We start from the raw sequence: 18,069 nt of genomic DNA, 5'->3' as shown, positions 1-18,069 counted from the left end.
TGATAATATTAGCTTCCCCTGGCTAAGGGCCAAATTATGAGTTTGGAAGTCGGACCTCCATACTGCCAAGACGGCGGTCCCAATAAGACTGATGAGTCGACGGTCTCCCACCCGCTGTATTACAATGTTACTGCTGGCCCAGCGGCAGAGTTCCTGACGGGGGTGGACCAGCGGGGTACGCAGTCAGCAATACAAGGTATGTTTTTACATTTGTGTTGAAGCAGTTGTGTACATTTTGACCAAAAGGTACACAAATACATGACACGTGTGTAAAAATACTTTGTGCTTGTCCCATTTAATTGCTGGAGTCTGGGCCATATATGCGCAGTCCAGTCAATGGCAGAAAAAATCAAATTGTACTTACCTGTTTTTTCTGGATTTTGGTGGTGGTGATGTTGCTGCTGTGAAGGGGGAAGGGCCTTTTCAATCAAACAGAATAAAGGTCACTGAAATATATTAGTAAAAGTGCCCCATGAAGGTTAGCGTTTGTGCAAGCCACATTAATACTCACTTGCAAGAATCTCAATGTTGTAGTATTTTAGAAATTTTATTCTTTATAATCATTTTATATTCAACAAGTTAGACATTTAAAGCATATATAAAGCATATATTAAACTAAAAGTATATTTGTGTTCATTTTAGTGGGTCCGAGTGAAGGCCACATTCTTTTTGTATGTTCTAATCTTCAAGGTGAACCTTGTTTTTCCAAAGCTGCAGGTGCTGAAATTAACAAGGAGCTCGATGTGCACAAGAGATAAACGGGTCTGAGAGAACACTACCAGATAAAAGGAGTATCTTGGCACTGGCAGCTATAGCTTTTGAGATTCCTGAATGTGAGGGTGTATCAAGGACAGGAGTCAAAGGCTATGGAAGACTGAATCTTTAACTCTAACTGCCTTATAGTTTTGTTTTTCAAAGGAGAGTTTTTGTCATGATGTCATCACACCTGGAAAAAACAAGATTTAAGAATAGTTTAGCTGGTGAGGGATTCAGATTCTCTCTGCTCCTTGTTCAGAGTGGACCATTTTGGGGTATAGACTGCTTACTTTCTATGTGGTTTTAGGCCACCGCACCTCTCTTAGACAGACGCTTCTTCTTAGTTCTCTTTGCCAACCTTTCTCAAATATTCCTTTAGTATTAGAATGATTTAGGAGCTAAATTCAATAGTTAGGCAAGAGAACTCATTTTTGTAATCCAGATATCAAGTCCTTTTCCAGATTCACAGCATTGTTGCAATTGAAGTGTTGATCTTTTAGCTGTTGCTTGAATTTAATATTGTGCAATGCCTTAGCTCTCCTTTGGTGATTCTCTACCTCTATTCTATAGTTTTGAGACTCACCTATGTAACTTTGCCTTTGAGTCTGTAATAAAGCCCATTGCAACTTTAATTTGGACTCTGAAGTTTAATGTGTGACTTATGAGTTACACTGAAATCGATTTGAATGGTTTGATAAATTATCTCTTCATACCTTGGAACAGAGAAAAAAAGATTCATTGGGCCCGAGATAAAAAGATAGGGCCCCAGGCTCCATCACTTCCTAAAGGCTGGTTCAAATACGGCACCTGAAGAACCTGGAGGCTTCTCGTATACCGATATGAACAGTATGCGTAACACACATTTGTGATCCTGAAGAAGGCTGCTCATTTAGCTATAAAAACAACAGTTTGCTCCTTGTTTTAGGAGGATGGTTTGAGAAACATCATGAATTTCAATGTGTCAGTAAGCCTATACAAATTGAACATTATTAGATTTGCTTGCTCCATTTTCATAATGTCTTAAAAGAAAGATAAAATTAACACAAATATAAAATCCTGAAATGTGATTGTGCAATGTCAAATCATTGTGTACTTGTGCAATGCTATGCGCTACCGTTCAACAGTCCTAAATGGTGATGTGTGGTTGCCAAGATAGCATCGGCCTCTAGTAGTGTTTTGTAAGTTGGTGGTATTGTGCGGAACACTTTGGTACCGCTCTGTGCTATACTGTAGAGTGATAGGATTGCATTGGGTGTTCTGGGACCACTGGAGTGTAGTGGGTTATTTTGCTATAGTGGTATGGATTATTTTAAAATCATGAAGGTTTACTGTGTATTGGGGCTATGGAGTTTCAATATGTCCAACTGAAATAATAAGCTCGAAGAACACAAAAAAGCTCACTTAGGTCATTTTTAAAGTTGTACTGGAATTACAAGTTGCAAGAAGGCAATAATCCATCAGGTTCTGATGTTTTATTCAAATGTATTTATTGATTCCAAGCATAGAAGTTGTTCTGAAGATAACAAGAAGAGACAGCCAACATGTGTTTGTGCAGTTAAGTCAGCAATTAGTAAGTGAATATTTCATTCTTTGTACTTAGATCTTCTACAATTTAAAAATGAACTCAAACCGATGAGTAACCCAATGGTATGATGTTTCTCGATTACAACCATTATGATGGTTTCACCTGACTAACTCACTATAATCACTATTCAACAAAAATGAGATTCTTTTATTTAATCGTGCAGTGCCAGCACCTTTCTTACTTCTTTTTTGGCTTTTAATCTTTTAATCTCATTCTTGAATGAAACTCTTCCACTTTCAACACTTCCTCTATTTGATTAACTCTAAATATATTCTCGTAATCTATAGCCATATTTTTATATCTTTTACAACTTATGGACCAGGTAATGGGGCTATCGCTTATTCGAGTTCACTATCCATCACTTCTTTCTTTCTCTTTCTCCCTTAGCATATCTATAATCCTGCACCAATGGGGTGTACTTTTGCATGGTCCTTACCACTATTTTAGCCTATGAATCCCGACAATCCTTTTTTCTGATCTATTCTTACTTACTACTTGCAGCCTTGAAAAAGCCCTTAGCTGAACACACCACATGGGGCGAAACATGTGTCGGCTGTCTCTTCTTGTTATCTTGGGAACAACTTCTATGCTTGGAATCAATAAATACATTTGAATAAAACATCAGAACCTGATGGATTATTGCCTTCTTGCAACTTGTAATTCCAGTACAACTTTAAAAATGACCTAAGTGGGCTCTCAATTTTTGTGTTCTTTGAGGACTATTCGCTCTGGGGAAAACTGGTCCAAACCCCTACTTGATTACCCTCTGTCAAAATCAACACTTCTGGGCAATTGTTAAGGAAGGGAGAATTGGACCTTGGTAACTTGTGTTTGAAATAATAAACTATAGAGACAAGGGCTTGCAGTGTGCTGCAACTGGGTATGGGAAGATGTGGGCTATTGTGCAATAAAGTGGTGATATTGTTAATTTGATTTTGCTTGCTATAGTACCATAGTGGCAAAGGTTATGCAGGGCTATTTGTGAGCATGCACCATATGTGCTAGGGCAGAGGGTTGGTGAGGAATGCCTCATTGCTAGTGTTCTATGGATGCTCGACTGACACACTGATGTTACAGTCCCGCTATTTGAAAGGGGTAGTTGATTACTATTGTGTGATGGTGAAGCAATAAGGAGCTCTATGGTGCCACAGTAGTGTGCATATTTTCCTATACACAGGTGTTTGGATTTCTGAATCTTCCTGTTCAGTAGGTCTTTATTTCTTGTGGAATCACCATCAACAAAAGCTGTAGCTTCTCTGTCAGGAAATCTAGAAACAAACAGAGAAACAATTTTACAATGCAAGACCACTGTAACAGTTTCACTTCTTACAACAGTTTTATTACCTACATCAGCATCCAACAATGGAGAATCACTCTGTGGCTAATACTAAGATATGCCCCTATCAAGGCTCTAGCCCTATACTATAACTTTACTTCTAATTCTGCCCAAACTCTGATCACCATCTTAACTTTGTCATTAGTTATTATTTGTAAATAACTTGTTAGGCTGTAATGAAGTTTACAATAATATGATGGAAAAAATAAATCACACACAGCAATGTTAACAGTAACATTAGTCATAATAAATAACCAGTCTGGAACAGCTACTAGAATCAGTGCATTTTACAAAATCATGTTTCCTAATATTCTACCCCAGGCTTTACCAAATACACACATACAGAGCAGAGCTGGTCTTTAATTTATATATGCTGTAGCACATTACGCCTTAACCTGCAATTTATTTATTAGAGGGGTTTGTTCCATTTTAGTGGACATCTTTGTAGATGCTCCTTCTGTGTCTATTGAGTAATGACAATTGCTAAAAATGAGGGCATTTTTGGTGCACCGCTAAAGAGGACTTCAGTAGAACTGTACCTGAAGATACTTTCAACTATGTAGCTCATTTTGCAACATTTGCATAAAATTGAAAATCTTTTTATGTCTTTCTATGTCTTGCCTAGCCAAGCCAGTCAAAACCACGTGGAGACACAGGAAGCATCAGCACTGGGTCGCAGATTTTTCTAAAGCATCAGGTGGAGCCACGCATTATTTGAGTGCCCTTCACTTGTGATCAATTCCACCTTGACCTTGAAGCTATCAACTCTCTGTTCCAAAATTCTCTCAGGCACTGACTGCAGGACATTTCAATTCAGAGAGACTGCAAGTATGACACAACCTTTGTGCCCAGTTTGTGCCAAGTGACTTAACATTTTCTACTGGCTATTCAACTTCTTTGAAGCATAGCATCATGGCCGCATCCAGCATCTTCGGGTATTCGAGTTGGCTCATGTGAACTAGTCTATACACCACTTAAAAAGTAAAGAAGCGATATTCATTTGACTGATTTGAATCTGAATTGTACTTCAAAATTGACTCGATCACTAGATTAACAAACTATTTTGATACATTTTTAATTTTTAATTTGACTTGATTTGGATATTTAAGTTTTTCTTCAATTTGAAATGTAGTGCTAGTTCACTAATTCACTAATTGTTGCATTAATACAGCTTTAAAATTTCCTGAGCAATGCCTTTCTACTTCAGCTAACCTACCAAGGGTGAACTAAGGATTCTTTCCAGAAGCCAGATTACTTCTATGAGCAGTCTGAGCCTTGTGGAAGCTCAATTGCAGCTCACAGCCCATCATTTAGATTTCCTACAATGTAGTAGCATGGTTAAATAGCTCTCTTCTCATCCTATCCATTATACCATTATCACTTCTATATTCAATATCATACACATTGCCATACCATGCACTCTTCTTTGTGTCTAGCCTTAATCCTATACATAAATTACCATATTACTCTATTCTTCATGTTTTCTTTGTAATCCTAAACATGATAAATAACCATGTGTGATAATTCCTCCCCTCGTTATACGTAAGGTTACAGGATGAATTAATATCACTATGGGCATAATGCTCCAGTCCTTGGTAATTACTTCATGAATCATTGTTTTAAGATGTTAGTTCAATTCGATCTTCAGACGTGATCTACAAATCCCATCCCACATTATCTCAATGAACTAAACCACTGATCACCATGATAATCACTGATCACCATGATATAGAGTCATTTAGTTACATCAAATATACATAAATTCATACCATATCCTGCAAAATGTCTGACATTGGTTTCTTGCACAGACTCAATTACACCTTGTCGATTATTGTCTGTCTACTAAAGACATGTATTTCAAGCCCTGCTCTAGCTTGACTCGGGTATTATATGTATTTCCTCTGTCATTATGACCTCCCCCACTAACCAGTGTTTTAAATACTGTCTTGAATTCTGTTGTAAGTTGGACAGCTTTGTGCACAAATATTAACTCAAGAGGCATTTTCCTCTATGCAGCACCCTTAGAAAGAGGATAAAGTGAGGAGAAATACAGATATTTCTCCTTGTTGTGCCTCTATAGGGAAGGCATAGCATTTCGACACATTCCTTGGTTTACTTTTCTTGCTTAGTCTGGGAATGCATTAAAAGACATGGGTGAATACGTAGGAACACCCATTCATGACCCATGTAACACCTTCCTGAAGCAGAGTATAGCAAGCTAGTGACCTCCGCTGCCTGGTGTTACTCCAGATTTGTCAAGCCATGCTGGACAACAGAGGTGGCCTTGCGCGACAAGATACATTTGACTTAAGGCTTGCATTGCGCTTGCATCACCCTGCATGATGAAAGGCAATGCAGTCCTCTGAAAAATCTGGGTCTGGAATTTCAGCTTCCAATTTTACATTCCTTCACATTTACAGAAAGTTTTAAAATGTTTACATTTTGCTTCATTTTTTATATACAGTTTATTAAACTGTTAGTTTTACTTAATTTTCTAAGAAGTCGCAGACCCCCTGGGTCGGGGTTTTGGACCCCCAGTGGTCCCCAAACAATCGCTGCTTCCCAGTTAATCACTCACTCTTGACACCACAATTTGTTGTGACGTCCTCTGACATAGAATATATGTTCAATAGTATTTGAGCTCCAAAAACCAATGGCCAATATAGATATATTGGAACAAATACATTCAGATAATGCTTGCCATAGCCATCTGTTGTGGCAAATTCTCGGATATCCAACTTGATTTACAACTTTAACCAACATATCACCATCACAAGTTTCCTACCTATTTTTTTCTTTCAGTTACCTATTATTTCCTCTTATTACACATTTGTCTTATTCTTGTAGCACTGTTTATGGTAGTGAGGGATATTTGTACAGACAAATGGTCCTTCTTCCTAATCGATCATCCCCCTCTGTTTCACCGCTACCAACTTATACTCCTGCTGACCAAAGGTCTGTAAAAGGATATCTCCTCTCCCACTTCCTACTGGGTGAATATCCTACGCAACCCTTTATCTTTTCAACATCTCTCAGGTGTTGTAAGGACATATAAGGATCTTAGCATGGAAGAGAATGCTTGATGAATGGAGGCGTAAACAGAGGCTATCCATCTAGTTATACTACCACTTGAAAACCATACTTGCCACAGTCCTAACGGTTGTGAAAAAATGAGTAACTGAACATGAAGGGCATTTGATTTGTCAGCCAGTAAACATTTAGAAGCCTTCGGTTATAAGTGTGGGAAACCGGCACCCTGTTGCAGTACCCCTCCCCCCCACTTTTTGCCTGGTTTCAACTTAGACTGGAGGGCACTGGGATCCTGCCAACCAGGTCCCCAGTGTTGGTGTTCTTTCCCTAAAATTGCAACGGTATTGATACAATTGGCAACACCTTTAGCTGCCACTATAAGTCTCTAGTAAATGGTACTTAGGTACCCAGGGCATGGGGTACTAAGGGTAGGCCCCTGAGGGCAGCAGCACATATTGTGCCACCCTCAAGGGCTATGCATCCAAATGCACCCAGCACTGCCATTGCAGGCTGAGTGTCCTGGTGCAATCTCAAAATGCAATCTTGACATGGCACACGGCCTGTGTTCCCTATCCACTATGCATTGCATGCAGTATAGGTACGTCACCTCTCTGACAGACTGTGAGAAAACAGGGCTGATTGCAGAGGCCTCCTAACTTTTTGCCCCCATTTTTCACTTTTTGCTGGCTGGTGTTTTCCTGACTCCGATGGTGCCCTGGGTACTGATAACTAGTTCCAGGGCCTGTGCTCTGTGTAAAATCAGTATGCAAATTAGGCTAATTATAACTGGCTAAGTCAACCTACCTATAAGTCCCTAGTATATGGTAGGGCATGTAGGCTTAGAGGCCCCAGCATAGGTAGTGCCACCCATAGGTGCACTGCTGAGGTGCCCAGGGTCATTTTAAAGGGAGGCCTGCCTTGCTGGCTGCTTATAAATTAAAGTGACATGCAAATTCGACTTTGGAATTAAAAGTAGTTCCAAAGCCTTAAACTGCCTTATTTTTACATATAAGTCACCTCTAAGGTGTGCCCTATGTGCCCCTAGGGCTGGGTGCCATGTAACTATAAGCAGGGACCTTATAAAAATAGTTTTTTAAGCCCTGTAAGCCCTGATGAGGTAAAACAGCCAAGTTTGTTTTTCCCTCATTGTAGTGAATGGCCTCCGTAGGCTAGAATGGAGAGACTTTATTTTAATTGTAAAAATCCCCTCAAGTAATAGATACTACAAGTTTGGTATCAAATTAATTTTTATAATAATGATGTGTCCGACTTTTCGTCCTCGATGTCTTCTGTCCACGACGGCTGCTGGGTTGGCTTAAACGCACATATTTTGGTTTTCCTTGGAACTATTTTTGGCTGTTTTTGGCCGTGATGACTCTTTTATTATGGTTGGGATTTGTGGTTACTTTTTTTCTGATAATACATGGTCATTTTCTTCCTGATCGATCTGACATTGAGCACGTGGAGACTGTGTTAAAACTGCATTTTTCGTCTCATATGGTTCGAAGAGACTTGTCCACTGTAAACATTTCTGCAATACCAGTTCCGGATGGAATTGTGTGGGATAAAGTAATGTTTGATATATATGGTCCCACTGAATTGATTCAAATACCGTATGTCCTCAAATTATCAATGAATGATATTGTTATACCTGGCATTGTTTCTGATGATTGGGATGTGAAGACAGTAGATTCTATGCTAACAGATTTGCAATATTATACTGTCTATGACGATGATGATGCTTACCAGTTTAGAGATAATCATGGTGACATGTTTTGTTACAACTATTATGGACACCACTTTATTCATAAAGCTAGTAGCCCTAAGCCCATGTTTAATTATGTGCAATGGGAACATTGCTCGACTCCTCCACAAGGGAGTTCGAAAACGTATTATGATAAATTAGCATATTTTTCTGGGCATGATCAACGTAATGCTAAGTCCTACTATTTTAAAGTTGCACCGTATTCCAATAAGCAAATGTTATTGACCGATACTAAATTACTGTATTCCAATTTGTTTGTATCTAAACTTTCGGTCGAGGGATATGAATACTGGTTTAAAACTGTTGACTTGAAAAGTGTTTGGGGTTCGAAAAATTGGCAAATGCAAGGCAGGGACACGTTATTTAGAGCATGTATTATCCCTGTACAGATGATTTTCCTCAATGACACAGTACAACAGACTAGCTGTTTGGGCTTAGCGACAATTAGGGAGTTGACTTTGCCTAGTATACCGGTCCCTTCTAAATAAAAAAATTGGCAGCACTATGTGAATGCTACTTTTAGTGACTTTACACATTGGGTCCAGAATGGTACACTTAACACTTCATCGTTACATCCAGGCGGGTGGTTATTATGGCCTGTGGACACTAATGTGTGTCATCAACGTTTTGTCACCTCTTCAGGGGGGTTCAGGACTAGTAGGGCAGACCCTCGTTACGTATCACCAGAACATGCCGATATTATAACTACATACAGTGTGGGGAAGCTTTGTCAGCAATGGTTGAAGTCATCCACGCTGGATGCAGTTAAGTCACATCTCACGTTACTGTCTAATGATACTGATTTACAAGATTTTTTGTCAGGTCCCAAAGTACCACAGAAGAAAAGGTTCTTATACGAGTTTTATAATGAGATTTGGAAGCTTTCACAACAAGAGGCTGCAGCCCGGTTGAGGCAGATTGATCAGGAAAATCTGATGCAGACTTTGTCTGTTGTTGATAATGGTATGCATACCCTTTCTGACCGTTTTTACACGATTGACAGCATTGTTTCTTCTGCCATTGACATTATTAAATCGGACATGTCTTCTTTATATCATGGGCAGAGTCAGACGCGGTCCATCATGCAGCTGGGTTGGACTCTTCAGACCTTGAAGGTGGGTCGCGTTCCATGGCAGCACGTTCGTGCCAGAGAGATCTTTATCTCTTTTAATTTGACTCGTCAACAACAACTGATGGCTAAAAAGGAAGTGACATATGTTATGTTAAATATTGAGAAATTAGAGAAACTGCCTTTCACGGTAGCTGAGATTCCGTCAGCTGAATGGTTGATTCATGGGGTTATTAATTTGCCTATCTCTACTTTGCAATTTACTTCTTGTTTGAAGCACATTCCGGTGGGTAGATATGAACTATTGGGAGACAGTTACATACACAAGGTGTGGGAGCTTCCCTTTCAGTACAGATGTGTTAATGGTTTGAAGGAGGTTTTTCTTAGCGGCAGCGAATGCGAAGCTTCTGTCAGCCATTCAATGGTTTGTAAACAGCTGTCCTTGCACGGGGCGTGTAACGCTTCGATTGCTAACTTAGCTTGTTATCTGAAGGGAGTTCCAGTCCCGGTTATTAAAAACACTTTCCAGGTGCTTTCTAACGCCAGTTACATTGTTCTTAACAGCGAACGCTGCTGTGGCATGCGTGCCGGAATAGTTTACATCGTCGTTGTCAACAAGGCCGTTACGTGCTGCGGGAATGTGTTGTTTCCCCCCACTCAATTTAGGGAGGTAGCGGACATCTGGCCTCATATTGCTACTTCCAAGGTTGATTTCGACAAGTTGAGTCGGCTAAAAGCTTTATTGTTTCAAAAGCATGTGGCCCTTACATCTGCTAGCGAGACCTACGCACTTCAGGTGGCAAGGTCATCTGCGGAGATACAGTCCCTTTTGAATACTAACTTTCCAAATCACTTCGGTGAACTTGTGGGACGTATATTTAATGCATCCAGCACTGCTGGTATTGCACATTTTTTCAAAGTCGTTGGTGTTGGTTTTGCTCATACCTTCTCTTCCATATTCGGTTTGATACCTTCGGCTATACATTCTATTTTCGGAAGCATTTTTGGGGGTTTCCCGATTACTTTGGCTTTATTGGCTGGAGTCTTGCTGTTGTTGCTATTTTTTCGCAATGGCTGTCCCGTCACAACGAGATCCTGTATTGCTGCTCCCGTCAGCGCAGCTGTGTCGTGAACGCATGATGCAGCATTTTGGAGCGACACTCCTGGGACATTTGGAGTGTGACTGGTCTCCGTCATTCAGACCGGTTTTGGATTGTGTGCAACCCGTGTTTCGATGCCTTTGGTGCTCGTTTGAACATGCACTGGCTCTCTGTCTCTCATTGCAGCGCCCTCCAATGGTCGATACTGATCTGTTGATGTTCCCGATTAGGGCTCAATCCCAGACTTGTGCACTACGGATGCGCTTGCTTCGTGAGGCAGTTTATGAGATTCCCTTCCTGGAGGAAGATGGTATTGTCTCTTTCATAGGCCCTGCACGGGATGCCGCCCTGAATGGTTTTGGGGCTTTGGATCACACCTGCTCCATGGTACTTTGTGGCGTGGATCTTCCGATATTGACATATATCGAAGTGGAGGAACTCCTGCGTTCTATTGCTTCTATCTGACGATTGGATTTTTACGAAATTGACACTATATTGAATTTGGCTTTATGATCACATGTTACCTAAATTTATGACTTTGTTGTCTTCTCACCTTGTCGAAATAATTGTTTTAGGTATTGTTTATATTTGGGGCATCCTTTTATATTATTGGAACCACTTGCTACCGACAAGGGGAGGGTGTAGTGTGGTTAGTTTTACGTATTCATTGCGCTTTAGCTTCAGGCTTTAGGCCTTTGTGCACTTTGCCCTGAATATATTTTATTCATTTGCTGACAGCTTAGAGCCTCTGTGCACTTTGCTCTACATGCTTTTTATTAGGCTTCGTACTGTTATTTTTCAAATAGCCAGTTCTACGATGTTGTTTTTTATTCATATCACACTGTTTTGCCTACTTCAGCACTGGAGTTCTCCATAACATATTTACTCTGTGCTTCAGTCAAGGATACAGTCTGGTACATTGCCGATAGACGTGGTAGGAGTTTAGACTTGGCATTCCTGCGTAGGGACATTTTGTGATCACGATGACATGTTAGTTATAAAATCACTTCCTTGTCCCAATACACGCAAGAGGGAGATTCCGACCAGGGAACCACAACTAGACGCTGACTGCCTCGTTGCAGATGCTGAACCAAGATCACAGGTCTTTGCTCAGGTATGAGGGCTGATGTTTCCACAGTGATTCTAATAGGCAAGCTAGACGCTTAACATGCTGTGCTCTAAATAGAACAAGCAGAGGGAGAGTAGAAACTTTTAGACAATATGATAGCTTTGTTTTTATGTTTTACTCTCCTGGTGACTATTTCAATCCTACTGTTTTGTATGGTTCTGGTTATTGCGGCTCACGCCTTAATATCTAAAATACAGTCGTTTTATTAAAACATTATATAAAACTTATACTGTCTTTGTCATTTGTATATGAGATCATATTGGAAATAGGAGAGTTGGTTTGGATCTGAGTAACCACGACTTCCCTGAGAAGTTCCAGAGATGTCATGCGCTCGGCTGTCGAATCATTCCTTCCACATGGAAGGAATGAGGCACTGCTAGTTAGCCGGAGCAAAAACCGGATTTACGGTGACAGAGTTCTTTACACGTGGGTCAGACTCAGTCCCCCACACCGTTATAGATCCTGCTGCCTAGAAATCCAGTAGTCTCATTTAGAATAATGAGAGCCCACGCGACAGCCCCGGTCGAAGGATTTTCACCTCGAGAAAACTACTAAGTCCGAAGATAAAAATCTCCACTGAGGGCTCCCGCGCCGCGTATCCAAGGAAGAGTTCCAGGAGGTCAGATTGGACTGGCCGGTTTGTCCATCTGAAGAAAATGTCCAGGAAAACGACTAAGTCCTAAGGTAAACTTTTGACTGAGGCCTCCAGCGGGCTGTAGCCGAGCCGGGCTCCATCACGGTCAGCCTTAAACTTTGACTTTGCCCCGGTCGAGGTGCGACCAGATGACCAGATTGGCGCTTTTTTTTCTATGCACTAGAAAGCAATAATTATTTTTAAAAAATCATATCTCCAGTTCCCCTTATTCGATTTTATTCGTTTTGGTGTCAGTTTAAAGCAAAAAATGTGTCCTATTTTTATAAATTGATTTTGGATTTTTAAACTGTTTCCTGTGTTTTATTTAATTACTGTTTTGTGATTTTTGAATGCTTTACGCTTTGTCTCCTAAGTTAAGCCTTGTCTCTCGTTGCCAAGCTACCAAGGGTTCAGCTGGGTTTAATTTACTGAGACCTAACTGGACTTAAGTGGAGGTTAGTGGCCTATTGCTAAGTGTAGGTTCTTACCTGCCCTTACCAATAACCCATTTTCCAACACAGACTTCTAAGGCAGGGTGCACTATGTTGTATGCAAGGGCATAGCAGCATGAGCAGTATGCCCCTACTGTGTCCTTGCCAAACCTGGGACATAGTAAGTGAACAGAGCAGCCATTGTAAATGCAGGTGCTGGATACTGGCCAGTACAAGTGTCCCAGCTACATGATGGCTACTTTGAATCCTGGGTTGTTTGGTATCAAACAACTCAGAATGATAAATCCAAACTGGTACCAGTATTGGTTTTATTACAAATTTTACCCAGGGGTCACCTTGGAGGTGCCACCTGCAAAAGGTAACTACACTGGCATGGTTGCTGGCCGGTCCACCCAGCCTGCCACCACCATATAGGATTCTGGACCCCTGCAGAGAAAGTCTGGGACCAGAGATCAAAGCCCTTATTGGGCAGAAGTGCTACCCCACCTCCCGAAAGAATGTGCACAGCCCTGCCTAAGAGCTTCAAAGGGCTTAATGACCATGAAACTCGACCCCCAAGACTTCTGCTAGCAGCAGATGGCCTCCCCATTGCAAACCCCCACTTTGGTGGGAGCAACAATGGAAAAACACACAAAGGACAGGAGGAGTGGTCAGCCCCTGCTTGTACCGCCCCTAAGGTGTTGCATGTGAGGTGACCTCTCAATTTCATTTTCTTCCATCTCGCATGGAAGGAAAATTGTAAATGAGGTGTAGGAAAGTGACCTCTGCCCAGAAGAAGTGGTCACTTAGTGGGTATAGCCACCCTAAGGTAGATGACCCATCGGTCACTACTAGGTACCTCCTAAAACACCCACCAAATACAGTATTTAGTGGGCATCCCTAGATCAAGAAATCAGATTTCAAGGACAAGAGAAGACCAGCAATGAAGAAGACCCAAGGCTTGAGAACTGAAGTCCTGCTGCGCCAAGAAAAGGCGCTAAATCCTGCCTGCTGCACCCAGGAATCGACAATCGTTGCTGAGGGGTTGCTTGGACATTCAACAGACTTGCTAAACCCCAGAGGAGAGGACCTCTGCTCTTCAGAAATCGCCAAAGATCTCTCTCCAGAGTGAAGGCATCACTCTACTGCAAGAAGGAACCAAAGACCCAGTAAAGGCCACTGCACTGACTGGCTGCTGACCAAGGAACCGGATGCTGCAGCTGGACCAAACTCCACTCAACTGACTATGAGGACAAACCCTGTAATTGTGCCAAGCTTGGTGGCACTGCATCCTCCAGTGGCCACACCGTGCAATAGCCCTAGGTACTGGTCACCTCACATCAGACACACAGAAGAACTGTCCACACTGGACTGAAAAAGGACCAGGAGGAAGCACCAGTCGAGAGACTTCAGGAACCACCTGGACCTCAGACCAGAGTGCCCTTGCTGACCTGCAAGCGACCCTCAAAGAAACCTACCTCCCGCTTCCAATGGCACCTTTGCGCAGGGCTCCTGGCTCACAGATTTGCTCTACACCCGGCTGCCTTGTGCTCTTCACTAAAACTCCAGCTGTTCCCTAAGGGTCCCCAACCCCTTGTGACCTCGACACTCCAAGGGGACCCACCAAACTTACCTTTAAGTCCACCTCTGCAGTGCTTTTCCGAATGGCCCCCAGAGTGGCCTGGCACCAGCTCCAATGACTTTCTGCAGCTGCTCCTGCCGAAACTAGGAGCTGCCTGAACTTTTCTAGCTGGTCACTGATGACTACCTGCAAAAGGAGACATTGGTAAATGCTTTGCTTGACTCTAGATGCATTTTCAAAGTATTTTCTCCATTGATTCCTATGGTGCGTAAATACTCACAAAAAGACAATATTTATTAAAACTTCAAAAATACATAACATTTAAAAGTACTTACCCAATTTTGATGATCTTGGTCTTAAAATGTTTATGAAAACCTGAAGTATTTTTTTAAATTGATCTTGAGTTATTCTTTTGACTCTGTGGTCTCATTTATTGATACTGTGAGTACAATAAACACTTTGCACTTCTTCAAGATTAGCCAAACTGCTCGACCAAGCTACCATAAAAATTAGATCTTTAGGTGGTCTAGTTTTTACCTCTTTAAACCAACATGTGGTTGCCTGGACCCCCTGCACAGTGTGCCTAGCTTTGCACACTACATGGAGAGCCAGCCTCCTAAAGTAAGAACATCAATTGTCTACTTGCCTAACATGAAAGTCTCATTTGAATGCTGCAGGTTCCGTTACCTGAAGATCAGACTGACTTATAAAAGTGGGCAGAGAAGAACAAGGTATCTTGTGTAGATATCCTCCATGTGGACCCCATCAACTCAACTCATAGTGCCCACATACTAGTTGTAGATCAGTTTATAGCACCCAAGGTGTGACAGCTTCTAAGCCGTCCCGATTGTAACAGTGATCCGTCTGGTAAAAGAAGAGAAAGTCTTGTATGACATATGCTTGATTTCTCAGTTGAGACAAACGTGTTATGAACATTATTGAAATTAACCGATCTCCATCTTTTCTTATGTCGACAGTGAGAACCATGCACTTAGGGACCCCTGTCTATCTTCTATATTGATTGTAAATCATCATACCTGGTCATTTCTGTATATAAAAGCATTTTGTAGTGGTACACTAGCTTCAGTGACCATTTTCAAATCTCTGTTCATCGGCCAGGGCCAGCATATCTGCAGCTTTGGTACATCCGCTGTATATCTAGTAATATCTTTTTCATTCAACTTAGTGTACCTCTCCTCCTTAGACACAGCTGAATTAAGGGGTTGCTTTTTCATACTTGGCTGTGAAGCACTGGAATTTTCTTCCAATAAGACTTAGATCTCTTAAAAAATTCACTCTCAATCCCCCCAATAAATTAAAACGTTTATTTTTTTTCTGTACAGGTCTTTTGGCATTTCCAAATATCCCACTGCACCACAATGTCATTTTGGATAGGGATGTAGGGATTAGTGATTTACTAATGTTCAAGCTAGAAAAAAAGGCTTCTTAGTGGACACCCGGACAGTACATCACAACCTCAACAGGATAACTAGGACCAGCTAAAGAAAAACACCATCCTTTTCTAACTAGACTTTAAAAGGTATTTAAGGGCATTCTATACACTAGGCCTCCTAGGTCTCCTAGACTCTTAAAAAGGGCAGTCAAAAAGGATTTTTAATGAATGGCGACCCTATAAGACCTCCACTAAAGACCAACAAAAATGATACTAAAATGTCCACAAAAGTACTGGAAGATCTCTGCTTGACAAATAGCTAGGATCAAGTAAGTACTCTAATTAGGATGGAGCCCACACATGGTCCTGACCAGTCTAGGCACAATCGTGGTGGAGAACCAGAGTGCCATCTATAAGTCAGAGGGAATTATTAGACCATTGGTGTGAATGATCCAGATTATTGGTGCCTTGAACATGAGGATGACTATGAACACTGTCTCAGCCCAGAGGAAGCAGGAGAATCCTAATGGTTCTTGTAGGAAAATAGCCTCTTTTTTTAGCATGGTTACCCCCACTTTTTGGCCCATCAGGTTTGTCAGTGTGTTTGACTGTGTTCACTAGGATTCTGCTAACCAGGACCCCAGTGATTATGCTCTCTACCTTCTAGCTTGGGAACTTGTACCATTTTCACCTCACATTTGGCATATTGATGCCTCCATGTAAGTCCCTAGTATATGGTACCCAAGTACCCAGGGCATTGGGGTACCAGGGGATCGCCATGGGCTGCAGCATGTATTATGTTACCCATGGGAGCCCATGCAAAGTGTTCTGCAGACCTGTCATTGCAGTCTGCGTAAAAAGGTTGCAGGCACCCTGTTCACTACGAGTCACTGCACCAGGTCACTGTAAGTCATCCCATGGCAGGCCCTCCTAGCCCAGAGGGCAGAGTGCAAGTACCTGTGTGTGAGGGCACCCCTTCACTAGCAGAGGTGCCCCCATGAACTCCAGTGCCATTTTCATGGACTTCGTGAGTGGGGGTGGATGCCATTTTATGCGTGTACTGGACATAGGTCACAACCTATGTCCAGCTACATAATGGTAACTACGAACCTAGGCATGTTTGGTATCAAACATGTTGGAATCATGCCCCAATACTGTTGCCAGTATTGGAAGTATGATTCCATGCACCGTGGGGGCCCCTCAGAGGACCCCCCAGCATTGCTCCTTCCAGCCTTCTAGTGTTTTCCAGGCAGCCCAAAGTGCTGCCACCCCTCAGACAGGTTTATACCCTCCTGCTGCTTGAAGAGTTCAAGCCCAGGAAGGCAGAACAAAGACTTTCCTTTGGGAGGGGGGTATTATCCTCTCCCTTTGGACATAGGTGTTACATGGCTTACGCGGGGCAGCCTACCCAAGCCACTGGTATGCTTTAAAGGGCACATTTGGTGCCCTCCATGCATAAACCAGTCTACACCTACCTCCAGCCCCTGCTCTGGTGCAAAACTGGACAATGGAAAGGGGAGTGACCACTCTCCTGTCCGTCACAATCCCAGGGGTGGTGCCCAGAGCTCCTCCAGAGGGTCCCTGGGTTCTGCCATCTTAAATCCAAGGTTTGCAGGGACCACTGGGAGCATCTAAGTGGCCAGGGCAGGCAGGTGACGTCAGAGCCCCCTCCTGATAGGTGGTCATCTGGCTGCGTGGCCAATCCCCCCTTTCAGGGCTATTTAGGGTCTCTCTCTTAGGTGGGTCCTCAGATATGGCTTGCAAGATTCCAGCAGGACTCCTCTGCAACCTCTACTTCGACATCCTAGCCACTGCAACTAGACCCTCCAGGAACTGACAATCTGCATTATGCCAAAGACTCTACTTGCAACATTGTTTCCACAGCTCCTTCCAAGTTCTGAAACATTTCCCCCAGCTGTGCTCCCTCTCAGGGTGGCAAGCCTTCAGTCTGCATGAGAAGGAATTAGGAATATCCCTGGGAGTGAAGGAGTCACTCCCCTGCATTCGCAGACAGCGACTGCAACAACGACTGGCTGCGTGGATCTCCTCTCATCTTGAGCTGTGTGGATCCTGCATCACAGGTGGTAGTCCAGAATAATCCTCTTGGTCCTCTTTGCCAGCTGTCCAACTTTCGTGGAGGTAACCCCTTGCCTTCCCATGCTAGACAGTACCCCATGCACCACGTCTCTTACAGCTGCCAAGGTTTGTTTGCATCTCCTCTAAGGGATCTTCAGGCTTTGTGTAGCCCCAGCCCCCAGC

The 18,069-nt window shown here is 42.4% G+C and overlaps 1 protein-coding gene across 1 annotated transcript in view; it reads right to left on the bottom strand.

The window, feature by feature from the left end:
- Positions 1-528: 528 nt before the first annotated feature.
- Positions 529-18,069, bottom strand: part of LOC138287454 (cystine/glutamate transporter-like) — a 335,349-nt gene continuing 317,808 nt past the window's right edge. Inside the window, exon 12 of the mRNA XM_069227883.1 lies at positions 529-3,609. Coding sequence (XP_069083984.1) covers positions 3,545-3,609 — 65 coding nt within the window. The 3' untranslated portion in view covers positions 529-3,544. The remainder of the gene's footprint in view (positions 3,610-18,069) is intronic.

Source organism: Pleurodeles waltl, chromosome 4_1, assembly GCF_031143425.1.
Source record: "Pleurodeles waltl isolate 20211129_DDA chromosome 4_1, aPleWal1.hap1.20221129, whole genome shotgun sequence".
NCBI classification, from domain to species: Eukaryota; Metazoa; Chordata; class Amphibia; order Caudata; family Salamandridae; genus Pleurodeles; species Pleurodeles waltl.
The sequence above is the reverse complement of the archived record's forward strand: the minus strand, read 5'-3'. Positions and strand labels throughout refer to the sequence as shown.